Here is a 13,614-nt window from a genome sequence, read left to right as displayed (position 1 = left end):
CTTTAGTCATGATGTGAATGAAGAAACAGAACAAAATGGAAAAGTCAGAAAAAAAATAAAATAAAAGTGAAAATAACATGCTTCGATCTGTGTTCAGATTCCATAGTTCTTTCTCTGGATGTGGATTGCCTTTTTCATCATAAGTCTTTTGGAATTGTCTTAGATCATTGTACTGCCGAGAAGCTAGCTGTCCTTTCCTAAGCCATGTGGGGACTTTAGCCCACCAATTGGACTCCTTACAACCACACAAGGTTTTAGACATAAAACATCAACAAAGTGAGTTAAAGGTGAGAGGAAACTAGGAGTCATCCTAACATTAAGTCCAAAGAAATAATTTTACCAACCAGAGAAGACATCTCCTTTGGGATGGCAGAAAACCTCAGCTGTTCTCAGCATTCCACCTTTAGCACCCTCACCAACGTGCTTGGACAAGTCTCCTTGTCCAGTGACTTGTCTTGCCTAGTGTTCTCATTCTAGTGGCTCCTAGCAGCTGACATTGGTCACCACATTGTGCCCCCACCAGCTTTCTGGAGCTCTCCTCAGCTCCTGGGGAAGGGAGGTTCCTTTTCGTGGACCCCTTTTGTAGTCCTGTATTGAAGCCCCGGGAGTCCCCAGTGGCTGGGTCCAGATACTTCTGTGTGGATCCTATCTTTGCCTGTCTCTCTCCCCAAAGTTCTCCGCTCACAGAATATGGCAACAATTCCTTTACCCAGGGCACCAGCCTTCTATCACAGCTCACCAGAGAAAATCATCCCAGACTCTGCGTGGGCAGGGTATGTTCACAGCTTTCAAACACACCTCCAGACCAGAAGACTTCACCTCTCTTTTTTGGTTTAATCATTTGGTTTCTAATCACTCCTCCTTTCTCTGTCTCTGTCATTGTCTCTGTCTCTGTCTGTCTGTCTGTCTGTCTCTCTCTCTCTCTCTCTCTCTCACACACACACAATCTGTTTCTCTGATCTCTGTCTCTTTCTCTATCTTTCTTTTCATTGCCATCTCCCTGTGTCTCTGTCTCTTCTCCCCCCTTTCTGTTTCTCTGTCTATGTTGCTCTGTCTCTGTCTCTCTGTCTCTATCTCTGTCTCTGTCTCTCTCTCTCTGTCCCACATACACACACACACACACACACACACACACACACACACACACACACACACACACCCCGCTATCTCTTTTTTCTCTCTCTCCACATTTGTCTCTTCATTGCCATCTCTGAGTCTCTATCTCTGTACCTCTGTCTTTTTCTGTCTCCTTGTCTGCATTTGTCCTCTCCTTTTTCTTCTCTGTGTCTCTGTATGCCACACACACACGTGCACACACACACACACACACACACACACACACACACACTACAATCTCTCTGAGGTTAAAGGAACCAGCTTCCCCTTGAATGTTATAAATAATTCCACAAGTCTCCTTCCTTTCATGTTTGGCTCATGATACTTCACAATATGTATCTTCTCTCCCTAAGTCCCCAGGTAGTGTCCCTCCTCCCTGCAGCAGTCCTCCCCACGGGTCTAGAGATATCATGATGGAGGAGTAGGGAGTAGGAATATTCAAGGGAGGTACCATGGTATTATGGGAAGTATCTGGATTCAGAGAAGCTGGGTTTGAATCAGAACTCTGGTACTTATTCCTTATATACACTGAAGCAAATCAGTCAACCTCCCTAGGAGGCATAATAGATAGAAGGCTGAGCCTGGAGCCAGGAAGAACTTAGTTCAAATCAAACTTCAGGCACAGTGACCTTGGACAAGTCACTTAACCTATGCCTGCCTCAAATATAAAATAAGGATGATAATAATAGCACCTAATTCCCAGGGTTGTTATGAGGATTAAATGAGATAGTATTTGTCAAACTCTTTGTGTAGTGCTGGCACATAATAAATGATTTTTTTCCTCCCTCCCTCCTTTCCTTCTTTCCTTCTTTCCTTCCTTCCTTTCTTCTTTTCTTCCTTCCTTCCTTTTTTCCTCCCTCCCTCCCTCCCTCCCTTTCTCAGGATCTCTGTCTCTAAAACACTTGGATTTGGATTAGACTAAGTTTGGCTCTTACTTGGTCTAGGTAGAAAATATATTATCTTCTCAGTTGTATCTTATTCTAACTGCTATTATTTTCCCTGGGAGAGCAAAGTTATTCAAATTTCTTACCTCAGTTTCCCCAAAACTTCTAAGGGAAGGAGAGAGGAGCAGGTATGCATAACCCAGCACTTATTACCCGGCACAGAAGGGAAAGATTTGTGTCTCCAAGATGCAGTTTCATACATGGTATGGTGGAAAAATCAATGAATGAGTAGTGGAGAGACCTAGAATCTAATCCCAGCTCTCCTGGTTTACTAGGGGACTTGGAAAGAAGTCCTCTGACTATTTCCCAATCAGTCAAATGACAATAGTATTGATAGTAGCAATAACAATAATTGCTAAGCTTTATGCCACACTTAAAAGGTTATATATTATATTAGAACATTGTATATGTAGTTTTATTTATATTACATTTATATAAATCCATTTTATATTTATTCATATTGTACTTCGTATTTATACAAATATCTTTTATATTATATTACATATATATATATATATAGTTTTGCAAAATTTTTCATATATATGTATATCACAGATAAGTAAACTGACTTGCTCAGGATCACACTGCACCTGAAACAAGATTCAGACATAGGTCGTCTTGCCTTCCAGTCCCACCCTCTAAACACTGTGTAATGCCCCCCTCCTACCCACTACACAGGGTCGGTATGAGGATTGATTAAGATAAAGGATAGACACATAGACCTGTGGAGTCTCCCATCATTCCTGTTAGGTCTCAAAATGACCAGGTAGGAAGTGGGAGAAGGGAGCGGCACAGTTTTCTTTGCAGGAAGCTCCTGCCATCTGTGGATGGATTCGTTCTAGTAACTTTTTATGGCACCTATATATTTTGGTGTCATAAAATATAGTTTCTGGCTGTTTAATTTCCCTCATGTGTGTGGATTATCTTTTTTTAAAAAAGCATTGCCAGAGACACAAGCTGTTGTCTTCCACAGCAAAATATTGTCCCTTGGAATCTCTAGCGGATGGAACGTTTGTGTCTGCTGGCTGGGGTCCATGGTGCACTCAACCTGCCATCTGTCTATTCCCCCATGCTCCAAGCCTGACATCTTTTAGGGGTGGGGTGGGGAGGGAGGAGAGGGAGCCCTCATTCAACCAAGTCAGCGCCTACTTTTCTCAACTCAGGGGCTGACTTTAAAAAGAAACCAAACAAAGTATCCGTTGTCTAGCAGAATAGGTATTCCAGGAAGAATCATAGATATTGAGATAGGCTGGACCCTAGAGAGGCCCTGCATTTTGCAGATAAGGCATCCAGGACTTGTATATGGGATGATATGTGAACTCAAGTCTTTTTGACTTGTGAGGCCAGTGCCCTATTTATGATGTCGTGATGTGTCTCACAGAGGGGCTCATCATCTACTCTGAAGACTGAAACTTCCTTTTCCAATCAGCTACTTCTCATTTTCTTCAAACCCTGAAAGGCATTTAAGTAGAGCCTGGCATAACCTTCAAAGGAGTTTTTTCTTCCATGGAAAGAATTTCTCCCCTCCTCCCTCAACGAAGAGAGGGGGAGAACAGAGTAGAAAGGTTTCCTAATTATAAATCTTACTTCCTAATTTAAGTGCATTTGTATTCATGCCAAATATTTCCTTAAGAGAAGTCGACAGCTGTAATTTCTATCGTGCATGCTCCTTCCGTTTATCATGTTGAAAGGGCATTTTAGCGGGTTTCCCCACCACACTTAGGTGTTGGCTGATTTGAGTCTCATTCTATAGAGGTGGGTTTAAAAAAAAAAGAGGAATGGAGTACAGGATCCCTGTATATAGGGAAGGATTCTGGACTTCTTCCATTCTCCAGGGATTTGGAGTGAGGTGGAGAGGGTAGGAGTGCTAATACATTTTCATGGCTTGAAGGATCAGTTCGTTAAAACTTCCTGAAAGGATGAATAAACTTCCTCTCTTCTGCTGTGTCTAGCTGGCCCTAGACCATGCTTACATCACATCAAGCCATCCACCAGGAAGCTTGAGGCCTGTCCACCCAAGAGGACATCTTACTGTCCACCTCGATGCTGCTGCCTCCTCCCAACCCCCATTCCTGCCTTTCTCCCAGCCATGTAGAGTGACCCTCCACATCTGGACCTCTGGAGGGCCGACCCTACTTCCCACCTCCAGTCTCTGGAGAGCTTAATTCTCTCAACTCTGGCTAAGGCTGAGCTGTCCTGATTAATTGGTGAAGGACTGAAAACTCACCTAGCCTACTAGTCTAGCCAGGCCTAGATCATACTTCACATTCTGACCAGCTATCCAACCAGGTACTAGGGTCTCCTTATCCCAGGCAACATGTCCATTCTCCTTCCCTCCCCCAACCAGCTCTTCCCCCACCAAGAGGCAACTAGAAGAGGTGTCAGAATAGAGAAAATACTGGGCCTGGAGTTAGAAAAATCTGAATTCAAATTGAGCCTCAGATACTTACTAGCAGTGTGACATCTGGGCAAGTCACTTAACCTCTGCCTGCCTCAGTTTCCTCAACTGAGAAATGGGGATACTAATGGGACTTATCTCCCAAGGTTTGTTGTGAGGATCAAATGAGATAATTGAAAGGTGCTTACCACAGTGCCTGGCACTTAGAAGGTGCTCTATAAACACTGGTTGCCTGCCATCCTTCAGACCCTGTAGCTTTCCTGTTCTTGCTCCAAGAGTGGTAATCTCAACAATGCTACCATCACTGCCAGACAACAGAAAGACTTTAGCTTCACTCCTCACACCATTCCTGTAACTCCCCAGAGGAATCTTGGCTTCTACTCCATCATCTGTGTAGTCTCCCCAGTTAGAATGTAGGGTACTTGAGGGTAAGGACTGTATCACTTTTATGTGATATAGTCTGGCATCTAGCCCAGGGCCTGGATCACAGTAGGTGTATAATAAGTGCTCATTCACTGATTCATTCACACTTATCTCTCCAAAGGAAACTACACCTGAACCACTTTACTTTTCTTACTTCAGGTTCTGTGTGGTCTTTAAAAAAGGATGGAAGGGAAGGTGGGGGGCAGGGGGACATTCAGACTCAAGACAATTCAGTTCACCAAATTAAGGGCCTACTATGTGCAATACTGTGGGAAACAAAAAATGAAAAACTCCACAATCCTCTCCTGCAAGGAGTTTACAATAACAGGATGAGATGTGTGTGTGTAATTGTTTTGACAAATATGCAGTTATTAAATGCCTATTTTGGCAAAACACAGTATCAAAATATAGCTGAGACACATTCCCTGGCTTCCAGGGGTTTATAGTCTAGAAGTTAGAATCAAACTCTGCCATAAGTTAAAATATACTAAATTCAGAGAAGCATGAGATGACAGGAGGCCAGGAGGCCTCTAGATCCTCAAAGGTGTGAGATTGCCTCTCTGCCCCTCCCGCTTTCTTGTTAAGGTCCTAATCAGGCATTTCAGATATACTACTGATGCTGATGCTATATCCCTAGCAGACTACAAACTCTTTGGGAAAGGGTCTTCGACTTACCTAGACCATTTGTCCTCCTCAGCACCTAGGACAGGGCTCTGGGAACTCTGGCTTCCATAATTTTTGTTGGGCATGAGTTGGCCTTTGACAGATTATGAGGGGGCAGAACTGACCTTTTAAAATAAGTACCAATAAGTGGTTCTGCCACATACTCCCTCTGTGACTTTGAGCAAATTACTGAAACTCTCTGGGCCTGTCCAGGTTTGAAGGAAAAGTCGTGGTTGGCCCAGGGGTCACAAAACCTTCCTTCCATAGGATGGGCCTGCCACCGAGGACTGAGTTCTGTATGATCCAGGAGACTCCGAGATCATTGGGTCTCCTGGGAGCCTCTCCAGGGCAGAATTCTGTTCATTTAGCACCTACTGTGCCTCTGGGTTTTTGTGACAGCCAGACCTGGAAAGTCTGGTTGCAGAGGCTTTCTTAGGGACACAGGGACAGGGCTGGGGGGAGGCCATCCAGAAAGAATCCACCCCCCTGCCCCAGGCTCCTAGCTCCCTGGTACTCAAGAACTTCTCACAGTGCTCATGAGAGCAAATAAATAGCTACACAACAAAAAATACCCCACATCTACTAGGGCTGGAGGAAGGGGGAAGGGACAGCAGAGGAATGTGAATTTTAATGTCCCAGAGACTGCTTCTCCAGCAAGCCAGAGGGACTGTTTTTCATTCACAACCAGCTGTTCCTTTTAATCATTCTCTTCCTCACTTTGGGGCCATTGGGGTCTTTCCTTCTCGCTGGAAGAACTGGGCTCAGACTTCACTTATTTTAAAAAGCCAAGGAACCCTTTGAAGAGGACACCCCCCCAAATTTGGAAGTTAAAAACTTTAGTCAACTTAGAGCGACGGAACAGGAAGGGTACTTAAAGTTGACATACTTAAAGCTGACAATCTAACCCAACTCTTTCACTTTATAGAGGAGGAAACTGAGGCCCAGAAAGGGGAAGGGACTGATCCAGTGTTTCACATCTTATAAATGGCAGAGCCCCACAAGAACTCAGGTGTCCAGTCTCCCAATCTTAGGTGTCCCCAAAGTCTTAGTGCAGTTGAGCTGTGGCAAAGTTGAGACTGAGGACATCCTTTATAAGAAAGGACAAGGGGTTTGCTTTGTTGGAGACCTGGTGTTGTTTTTAACCAATCAATTAATCAGCCAGTCAATCAACAAGCATTTATTAAGCGCTAGGTTTAGATCCAACCTCCCAGAAATCTTTGCTGTGATCCTTGGTGAATCGTTTAAGCTCTCAGTGTCATAGAGTCAACAAGCATTTATTAAGTTCTTACTGTGTGCATAGGCAACTCACTGAGACAGGGGTTCTTCAGTAGGGGACTATTGATAGATTTCTGAGAGTCGATGGACTTGGATGGGGGAAAAAATCTTTGTTTTCACTAACGGAAATTCTTTCATTTGTTTAAAAATGTTGTTCAGAGAAAAGCCCATGGGCTTCACCTGACTGCTAAAGGGGACTCCATGACAGGGGAAAAAAAGTTTAAGAACTGTTGCTTTAAGAATAAATTGCACCGAAGGTATCACTATGTATGAGTAAAAGGAGTTTCCTTACCGCGAGTCTCCTAGATAACTGAAATTCCCGCTTCAATACCTGCTCCTGTCCCCAACCGTCTCACTTTGCTTCTCCATCTCCCTACTAAATGCCTGGCCATTTGTTAGTTCTAGAAAGCACACCTGAAAGTGAGTTATTCCAGGCCCCTCCAGACACTTGGCTTTAGCGAGCTAGTTTGCCCCTGCCCACAAGGGGCCTACATTCGAGGTGGGGGAGGGGGAGATTTCTTTGCCTTACGGAGGGTGCCCTGACCTTCAAGGGGCTCACATTCAGTGGGGGGGTTGGCGATGATATTCCTCCGCCTCACCGATTTGTTTGCTCTTGCCCTTAAGGACATTCAGTGAGGGGTGGGAGTGGGGGGCGCAGTGAGGTGGCAAGTGCGATCCCCATTGCCTCAAGCTAAGGCAACGGGACTTGGTGCCCTTTAAGTGGCAGTGGGGCAATGGGGCGGGGGCGCGGAATCCCTGATCTCCAACCAGCCCAACGAGAGGCGCGAGGCTGCCTGCCAGCCAGCGAGATTGCTGCTGTGAAGTGAGTGACTCGAACCGCCGGGAGGGAGGGGAGGCAGGCAAAGGGAGAGAGAGGAGGGAGGCGGGCGGGAGGGAGGCAGGGGAGAGCGAGCCAGAGAGAGGGAGAGAGCGGGCTCCGGCGCGGGGATTGCAATTAGCCGGATGCCTTGAGAGACAATAGCCGACATGCTTTGCGGCCTGAAAAAGGATTCACAGGCGGACCCGGGTGAGTGCTCCCCCTTGGATTCCCCGAGTCCTCCCACCCTGTCCGCCGACTCTTCCGTTGGACTTGACTTTTCCATTGGGTGGGATTTTTTTTTTCCGCTTGGACAGTTGTAACAAAGAGCCGCCCACTTGCTGTTTGACTTGAGGGACAGGAAAAACCTGGCAGCCGGGACCCCAAGGAGTGGAAAGGCTTTGTGTCTGTCTACCCACTGGAGCCCCAAGGGTTTGCCCGGGGAGGTTAGGGGCTGAGGGTGGCAGTGCACGCTGCCTGGCTCGTCCCGTCCCGTGCCTTTGGGCCCTGGCATTGGGTGGGCTGAGTCTGTCCCGCCGACCCTCGGTGACTGGGTGGGGACTGTGTCTGGCTCCAGCAGTACACCACCGGGGGACGTTGGATGCCAGGGAGGGAGGGACCTTGCCGGTTTGCCCCCAGACCACTCCACCGCAGGTCCTCTTTCCCTGCCTTGTCTCAACCCTGAGTCTCCCCCTCGCTCCTCCAGTGGGAAGCTTTGTGAATGGGACTAGTTCGGGTTGGAGTTGGGAAGGAGCCAGGAAAAAGCCAGGAACGGGGGTGGGGAGGAGAACCGGGGAAAGGAAGAGGAGAAGAGGCGGTTTCCCGTGTGGGAACAGGTCCGCATGGGAGAAATGCCGGTTCAGGAAGGGGAATCACCTTTGCCGCTGCTCGCTCCCCATCCCACTGCTTCTGCCCAGGGCTGAGAGCTGGGCTTTGGAATGAGGCGGGGGGAGGAAAGGAGAGGAGGATGGCGAGGATACTGGAAACTGGCATGTAAGAGAGGGTCTATAACCTGGAGAAGAGAAGACTTGGACGAGGAGTCATGACCCCTGTCAAAGGCTCATGTGCCAGCGAGTGAAGACGTTCTTTGTGGTCCCAGAGGCCAGAGGTTGTACTGATGACGGGCTGAGATGAGGAGCCGGTCCTGGCTCACTAAGGGAAGGAACTTCCTAACAATAAGAGCTGTCCAACAATGCCAGGGGCTCCCCTGATAGGGAATGAACTCTCTGTCACGGGCAGTATCCACGTTGAGTCTGGATGACAACCTGTAAGAGATGCTGCAGAGAGGTTTCCTACACTGGGTGTGGAAGATTAGACCAGATGACTTTGAAGGTCCCTTGCAGTTTTGAGATCCTAAGATTCTGTGGTTTCCCTGCAGACTGCAGGAAAGCTAAGGAAGGATGCTCAGAGAAGCTAGCTTGCTTTCAACACCCTGCTTTCCGGGCCACACCCACTTAGAAGCTGGGCACTTGAAGTATCCTGACTGTACATTGAGGTTAGTGGCAGAATTATCTAGATGCCCAGAGGCTGGGGTTGGACTGAGCCATGCTTTTTCATAGGAGCTAAGGCTGTGAAAGTTGGGAGCTGGGAGCAGCTCTGGTTTAGATTAGATTGGAGCCTCTTTAGATTGGGATTAGACACCTTGCTTTAGCTCCATCCCCCAGGGATGAGGTCCCCTGTGCTCAAATGCCTAGACATAGCCTGTCACCTCCCTGATGATCTGCAGTGTGGTGTAAGGTTTTTTCTCAAATGTGACCAGTACCATGTAGCTCAGCTATTAAGGGTACCCTGGGGGAAGGGGTGGAGAGGAGAGGAACAGGATGATACAAAAGGGTGGTCCTTGAGAAGAATTTGATCTCCTCCTCCTCCTCCTCCTCCAGAAAAAGTGATCCCATCTTGTCCAAAGATATTATTATATTTAGAGTTTCTCAGTTTCAGTTGTCCCTCACTTATGGTAAGGGAAAGGAAATGGAGTCATCCATTCTGGCATTCAAAGCCCTTTAGAATCTGGCCTGACTTTCCCAGCCCAATCTTATTTCCCCTCATTTGGCTACACATACCCTTTGCCACAGCCAGGTTGGTCTCCTCACTGTTCTTCAAATTTCTCCTACTTATTCCTGCCTCTGGATCTTTGCTCATCCTGTGACCTTTGCCCTTCTCTACACCTGTTGAAGTCCTACAGTTTAATTCCTCCAGCTGAAATTCTCTCCCTCCTTTCCTCCCTCCCCTTGGATCTCCTACAAGGACCACAGGTTTCAGAGAGCTGTCTAAGGCTCAGAGAGGTTGTTACTTTCCTCTAATTACACAGCTAGTGAGTGTCCGAGATAGGTAGAATCTGAACCTAGATCTTGCTGTCCAGCACCATACTTCACTGCTTCCTGGTATCCTCACTACCTCATTGCTCTGTAATATGCTATGTGAGATGCTTGAGGGAGGAGGAATGAGAACCCTTCCACTCCCCCCCTTTTTTTGGGAAAGGTTGGGATAAGTCAGAGTGCTGGTGCTGGAGTCAGAACACTTGGGTTTGAATTATGGCTCTTCTACTTGCTAACTGTGTGATCTGGGCCAAGTCTCATTTATTTATTATTCATTCATTCATTCATCTATTTACTTTTGGGAGGCAATCAGTGTTAAGTGACTTGCCTAGGGTCACACAGCTAATGAGTGTCTGAGATCAAATTTGAACTCAGGTCCTTCTGGCTCCAGGGCTGCCACTTTATCCACTGGGCCACCTAGTTGCCCCCCCCCCCAAGTCCTTTCAACCTCTAATTTAATAAGATTTTATCCTCTCTGACGGCTTCTGTCTCTGTAAACTGGAAACAATAATCCTTTCCTACCTCACAGGGTAATTGTGAGGATCAAATAAGCTGTGAGAAGGACACATTGTAAATAGGAATGTAAACTGGCAAGTCCCCACCTAAAGCATATTTCTGGCTGCCTTATTTCAAGTGAAAGGAAACACCAAGCTACCTGTTGCTTCTTCACACTTTCAAGCCCTGACTTTCCCTACTCCTTCTGCCCATCCTTGTCCCCTTCTCTCAAGTTCAGATTCTTTTGCCAGATTCTTTAGCAGAAAAAGGCACAGCATTGAGGTGCCTCCCTGTTCTCCAGCACAGCTGGTGAAGTGGGGGTATGGGTACTCTACTGAATCAATTACTTCAGGGATCTGGAATTTGGGTCTGGGTGGTGACAAGGCTAAGCCTTTTCAACTTATCCTGGAGAGTTCCTATGGTCATCACCCTAAAAGAGAGTAGTAGCACTACCATTAGATTAAGATTTCATCAATTTAGTTTTCAACAATTGGCTTTAACAATCCAGCAAACATTTATTTAACTATATTCCAGGCACCACAATAGGAACTAGGGATACAAAAAAAAAAAAAAAAGAGGCAAGTAGGTAACACAGCAGAAAAGGCACTGGACTAGGAGTCAGGAAGATCCAAGTTCAAATCTGCCCTCAGACAATTACCTGGAGTAAGTAACTTACCTGAGTAAGTAACTTAAGTTCTGTCTTCGTTTTCTCATGATAACAATAGTACCTATGCCCCAGGCTCCTTGTCAGGATTAAACAAGGTAGATTTTGTAAAGCTCTTTGCAAACCTTAAAGTACTTCATTATTATATTATTTCACGTCATATTATATTATGTTACATTATATATCATATCACATCACATCATGTCATATCATATCATATTATATTTATTAAGAAAAATATTTCCTGCCCCAGTGAGCTTACATTCTCCTAGGGGAAAGCAATATGTACACAGACAAGTAAATACAAAAAATAGACTATCCATAATGCCTACAGTTATGTAAATGAGTATAGGCAGCTAGACTCAGATAATGGCAAGGACTGAACTTGATCCCAGAGAACAAATGAAGCGGCCATACTTCCCACGCCTTGGTGGAGAGGCAAAGGGCTGCAGGGACAGAATGCTGCATACACTGTCCACTATGGATCCATTTTGCTGCAGCTTTCTTTTGTTGCAAAAGAGGGGTAGAGGTGAGGGGTGGGGATTAAGGAAATATCAGTGGCACAAAATGTAGAAGTATTAATAATACTATATGAGTAAGGGTCCCAGGAATACTCCACACGGAACCCTGAAACTCTCCTGAACAAGAATGAATCTATTTGTTTTTAATGATCCAGCAGGCACCTCCTGATTTTCCAGGGCCTCAGTTGGCATTCTGAATGTCAGTTCTCTTTGCTGTCATCAGGCAGGTCTTGTTAAGGGAAAACACTGACTGATAGAAAGCTGAGTAAAGCAGGTTTTGCCCCAGTTGGATTTTCAGGTGCAGAGTTACAAATGAGGCAGTTCCCAGAAGAAAAGGAAAGACATTGACATGGGTTTTTATAATGATGGTCTTGTCACTCTATGAGTCAGCTGAGCTGAGCAATACCTTGAATGGGAAGGATGGAATTTGGTCCTTGTAGTCCTTAGGTATCCTTTACCATTTAGGGCCATTCAGGTGCCATTGGGGTCAAAAAGGAGACAAATCTTCCGAAGCATTGCCTCTGGCTCTTTTGTCCAACTCACAAGTTGCTGGGTAGGGGTTGGGGCTTAGTTCATGAAACCAATTATTAGAGGTAATAGTGATGCAGAAAATTAGAAAAGAGAATGTTAGAACTGGAAAGGACCTTATACTATAGAGCTTATATAAACCATAGACTTAAATTGTAGACCTGAAACTCTCAGAGTTGGAAGTCCCTACAACAGAGCATGTCAGAGCTGGAAGAGACCCTAGAACACAGAATGTCAGAATGGAAAGGGGCTTAGAACATAGAGCTGGAAAGGACCTTAGAATATGGAATATCACAGAAGGAAGAGATTTTGGAATACAATGGCAGAGCTGGAAGGGACTTTAAACTACAGAATGTCAAAACTATGAAGGACCTTAGAACACAGAATGGCAGAACTGAGAGGGCCCTGGAATACAGAATGTCAAGTATACAGTGTCAAATACCTCAGATGGGAGGGAACTTAGACCATCAAATATAGCAGCTGAGAGGATGTATAATGGAGATCTGGAGACCTTGGTGACCATCTCCACTAACCTTCCCATTTTACAAAGAATGAGGACAATGAAGCTAGGTCAGGAACCCAAACATAAACATAAGAGTTTCCTCCCTACAGTGAGATTAGATCCGCTATACATACTTTCCTTTTAGACTCTCAGGAAAAAGCTGGTATTTGACCAAAGGAGGAAAAAGCAACCTGCCAACTAGACAAACTAGACTGACAAATGTGAAAGAAAAGCCAGCCAGGGGTTAATATTGTAAAGGGACTGCTTGCAATGTCAGGGAACAAGGATTCCTTGCTGGAATAGGGGTTTAGGAAGCTATTGTTACTAAAACATCTTATGTTTACTCAAGACCTTTATTGCATTTCTTCTAAAAGAGCAATCACTGTTATGCTTGTGGATGTGTAGGACACTTCAGAATTCTCACAGCCCTTTCCAGGCCATTATCTCTTTTTATCTTCCCAACAACCCTGTTAGTCAGGGCAGACACTAGCCCCTTTTTACAGAGGAATTAGCTGAGGACCATTATTAGCAAAGCTGGGACTTGGCCCTGGACTTCTGACTTCTGGTCTGGTGTTTTTGTAATTTTATAACCCCTGCCTACTGTTTCCTCATCCTTGTGACAGGTGCTAGGGCTCAGGGCTCAGCGAAAAGAGGACAAAGAGGAGGATAGAGTCCCTTCTTCTCATATTGGTTCCACCCCAGAACATATAGTTTTATTCAACATTTATCAAGCTTCTCGTCTATGTAAGACATTGTACTAAATAAGCCCTGGAGATAAAAAGGTAAAAAAAAAAGGTACAGCTTTTACCCTTAGGGGGCTTACAAATCTAAATTTTAATGCAGGTGTAACAAGTATACTGGATTTGGAGATGTCAGAGATGGGGTCAAACTTATCTCTTCTACTTAATACCTGTGTGTCCACAAAGAAATGATTTCATCTCTCTGGGCCTTTC

The 13,614-nt window shown here is 45.5% G+C and overlaps 1 protein-coding gene across 3 annotated transcripts in view; it reads left to right on the top strand.

Annotated features, from left to right (window-relative positions):
• GRIP2 (glutamate receptor interacting protein 2) overlaps positions 1-13,614 on the top strand; it is a 402,651-nt gene that overhangs the window by 229,203 nt on the left and 159,834 nt on the right. Inside the window, exon 1 of one of the 3 annotated variants that reach the window (XM_072598379.1) lies at positions 7,733-7,846. The exons of the other annotated variants lie outside the window; for them this stretch is intronic. Coding sequence (XP_072454480.1) covers positions 7,807-7,846 — 40 coding nt within the window. The 5' untranslated portion in view covers positions 7,733-7,806. Of the gene's footprint in view, positions 1-7,732; positions 7,847-13,614 lie in introns of those variants that run through there. 3 annotated transcript variants of the gene reach the window in all.

The sequence above is a fragment of the Notamacropus eugenii genome, chromosome 3, assembly GCF_028372415.1.
Source record: "Notamacropus eugenii isolate mMacEug1 chromosome 3, mMacEug1.pri_v2, whole genome shotgun sequence".
Classification (NCBI taxonomy): Eukaryota; Metazoa; Chordata; class Mammalia; order Diprotodontia; family Macropodidae; genus Notamacropus; species Notamacropus eugenii.
Note: the sequence above shows the minus strand (reverse complement) of the source record. Positions and strands in the feature narration are given on the sequence as shown.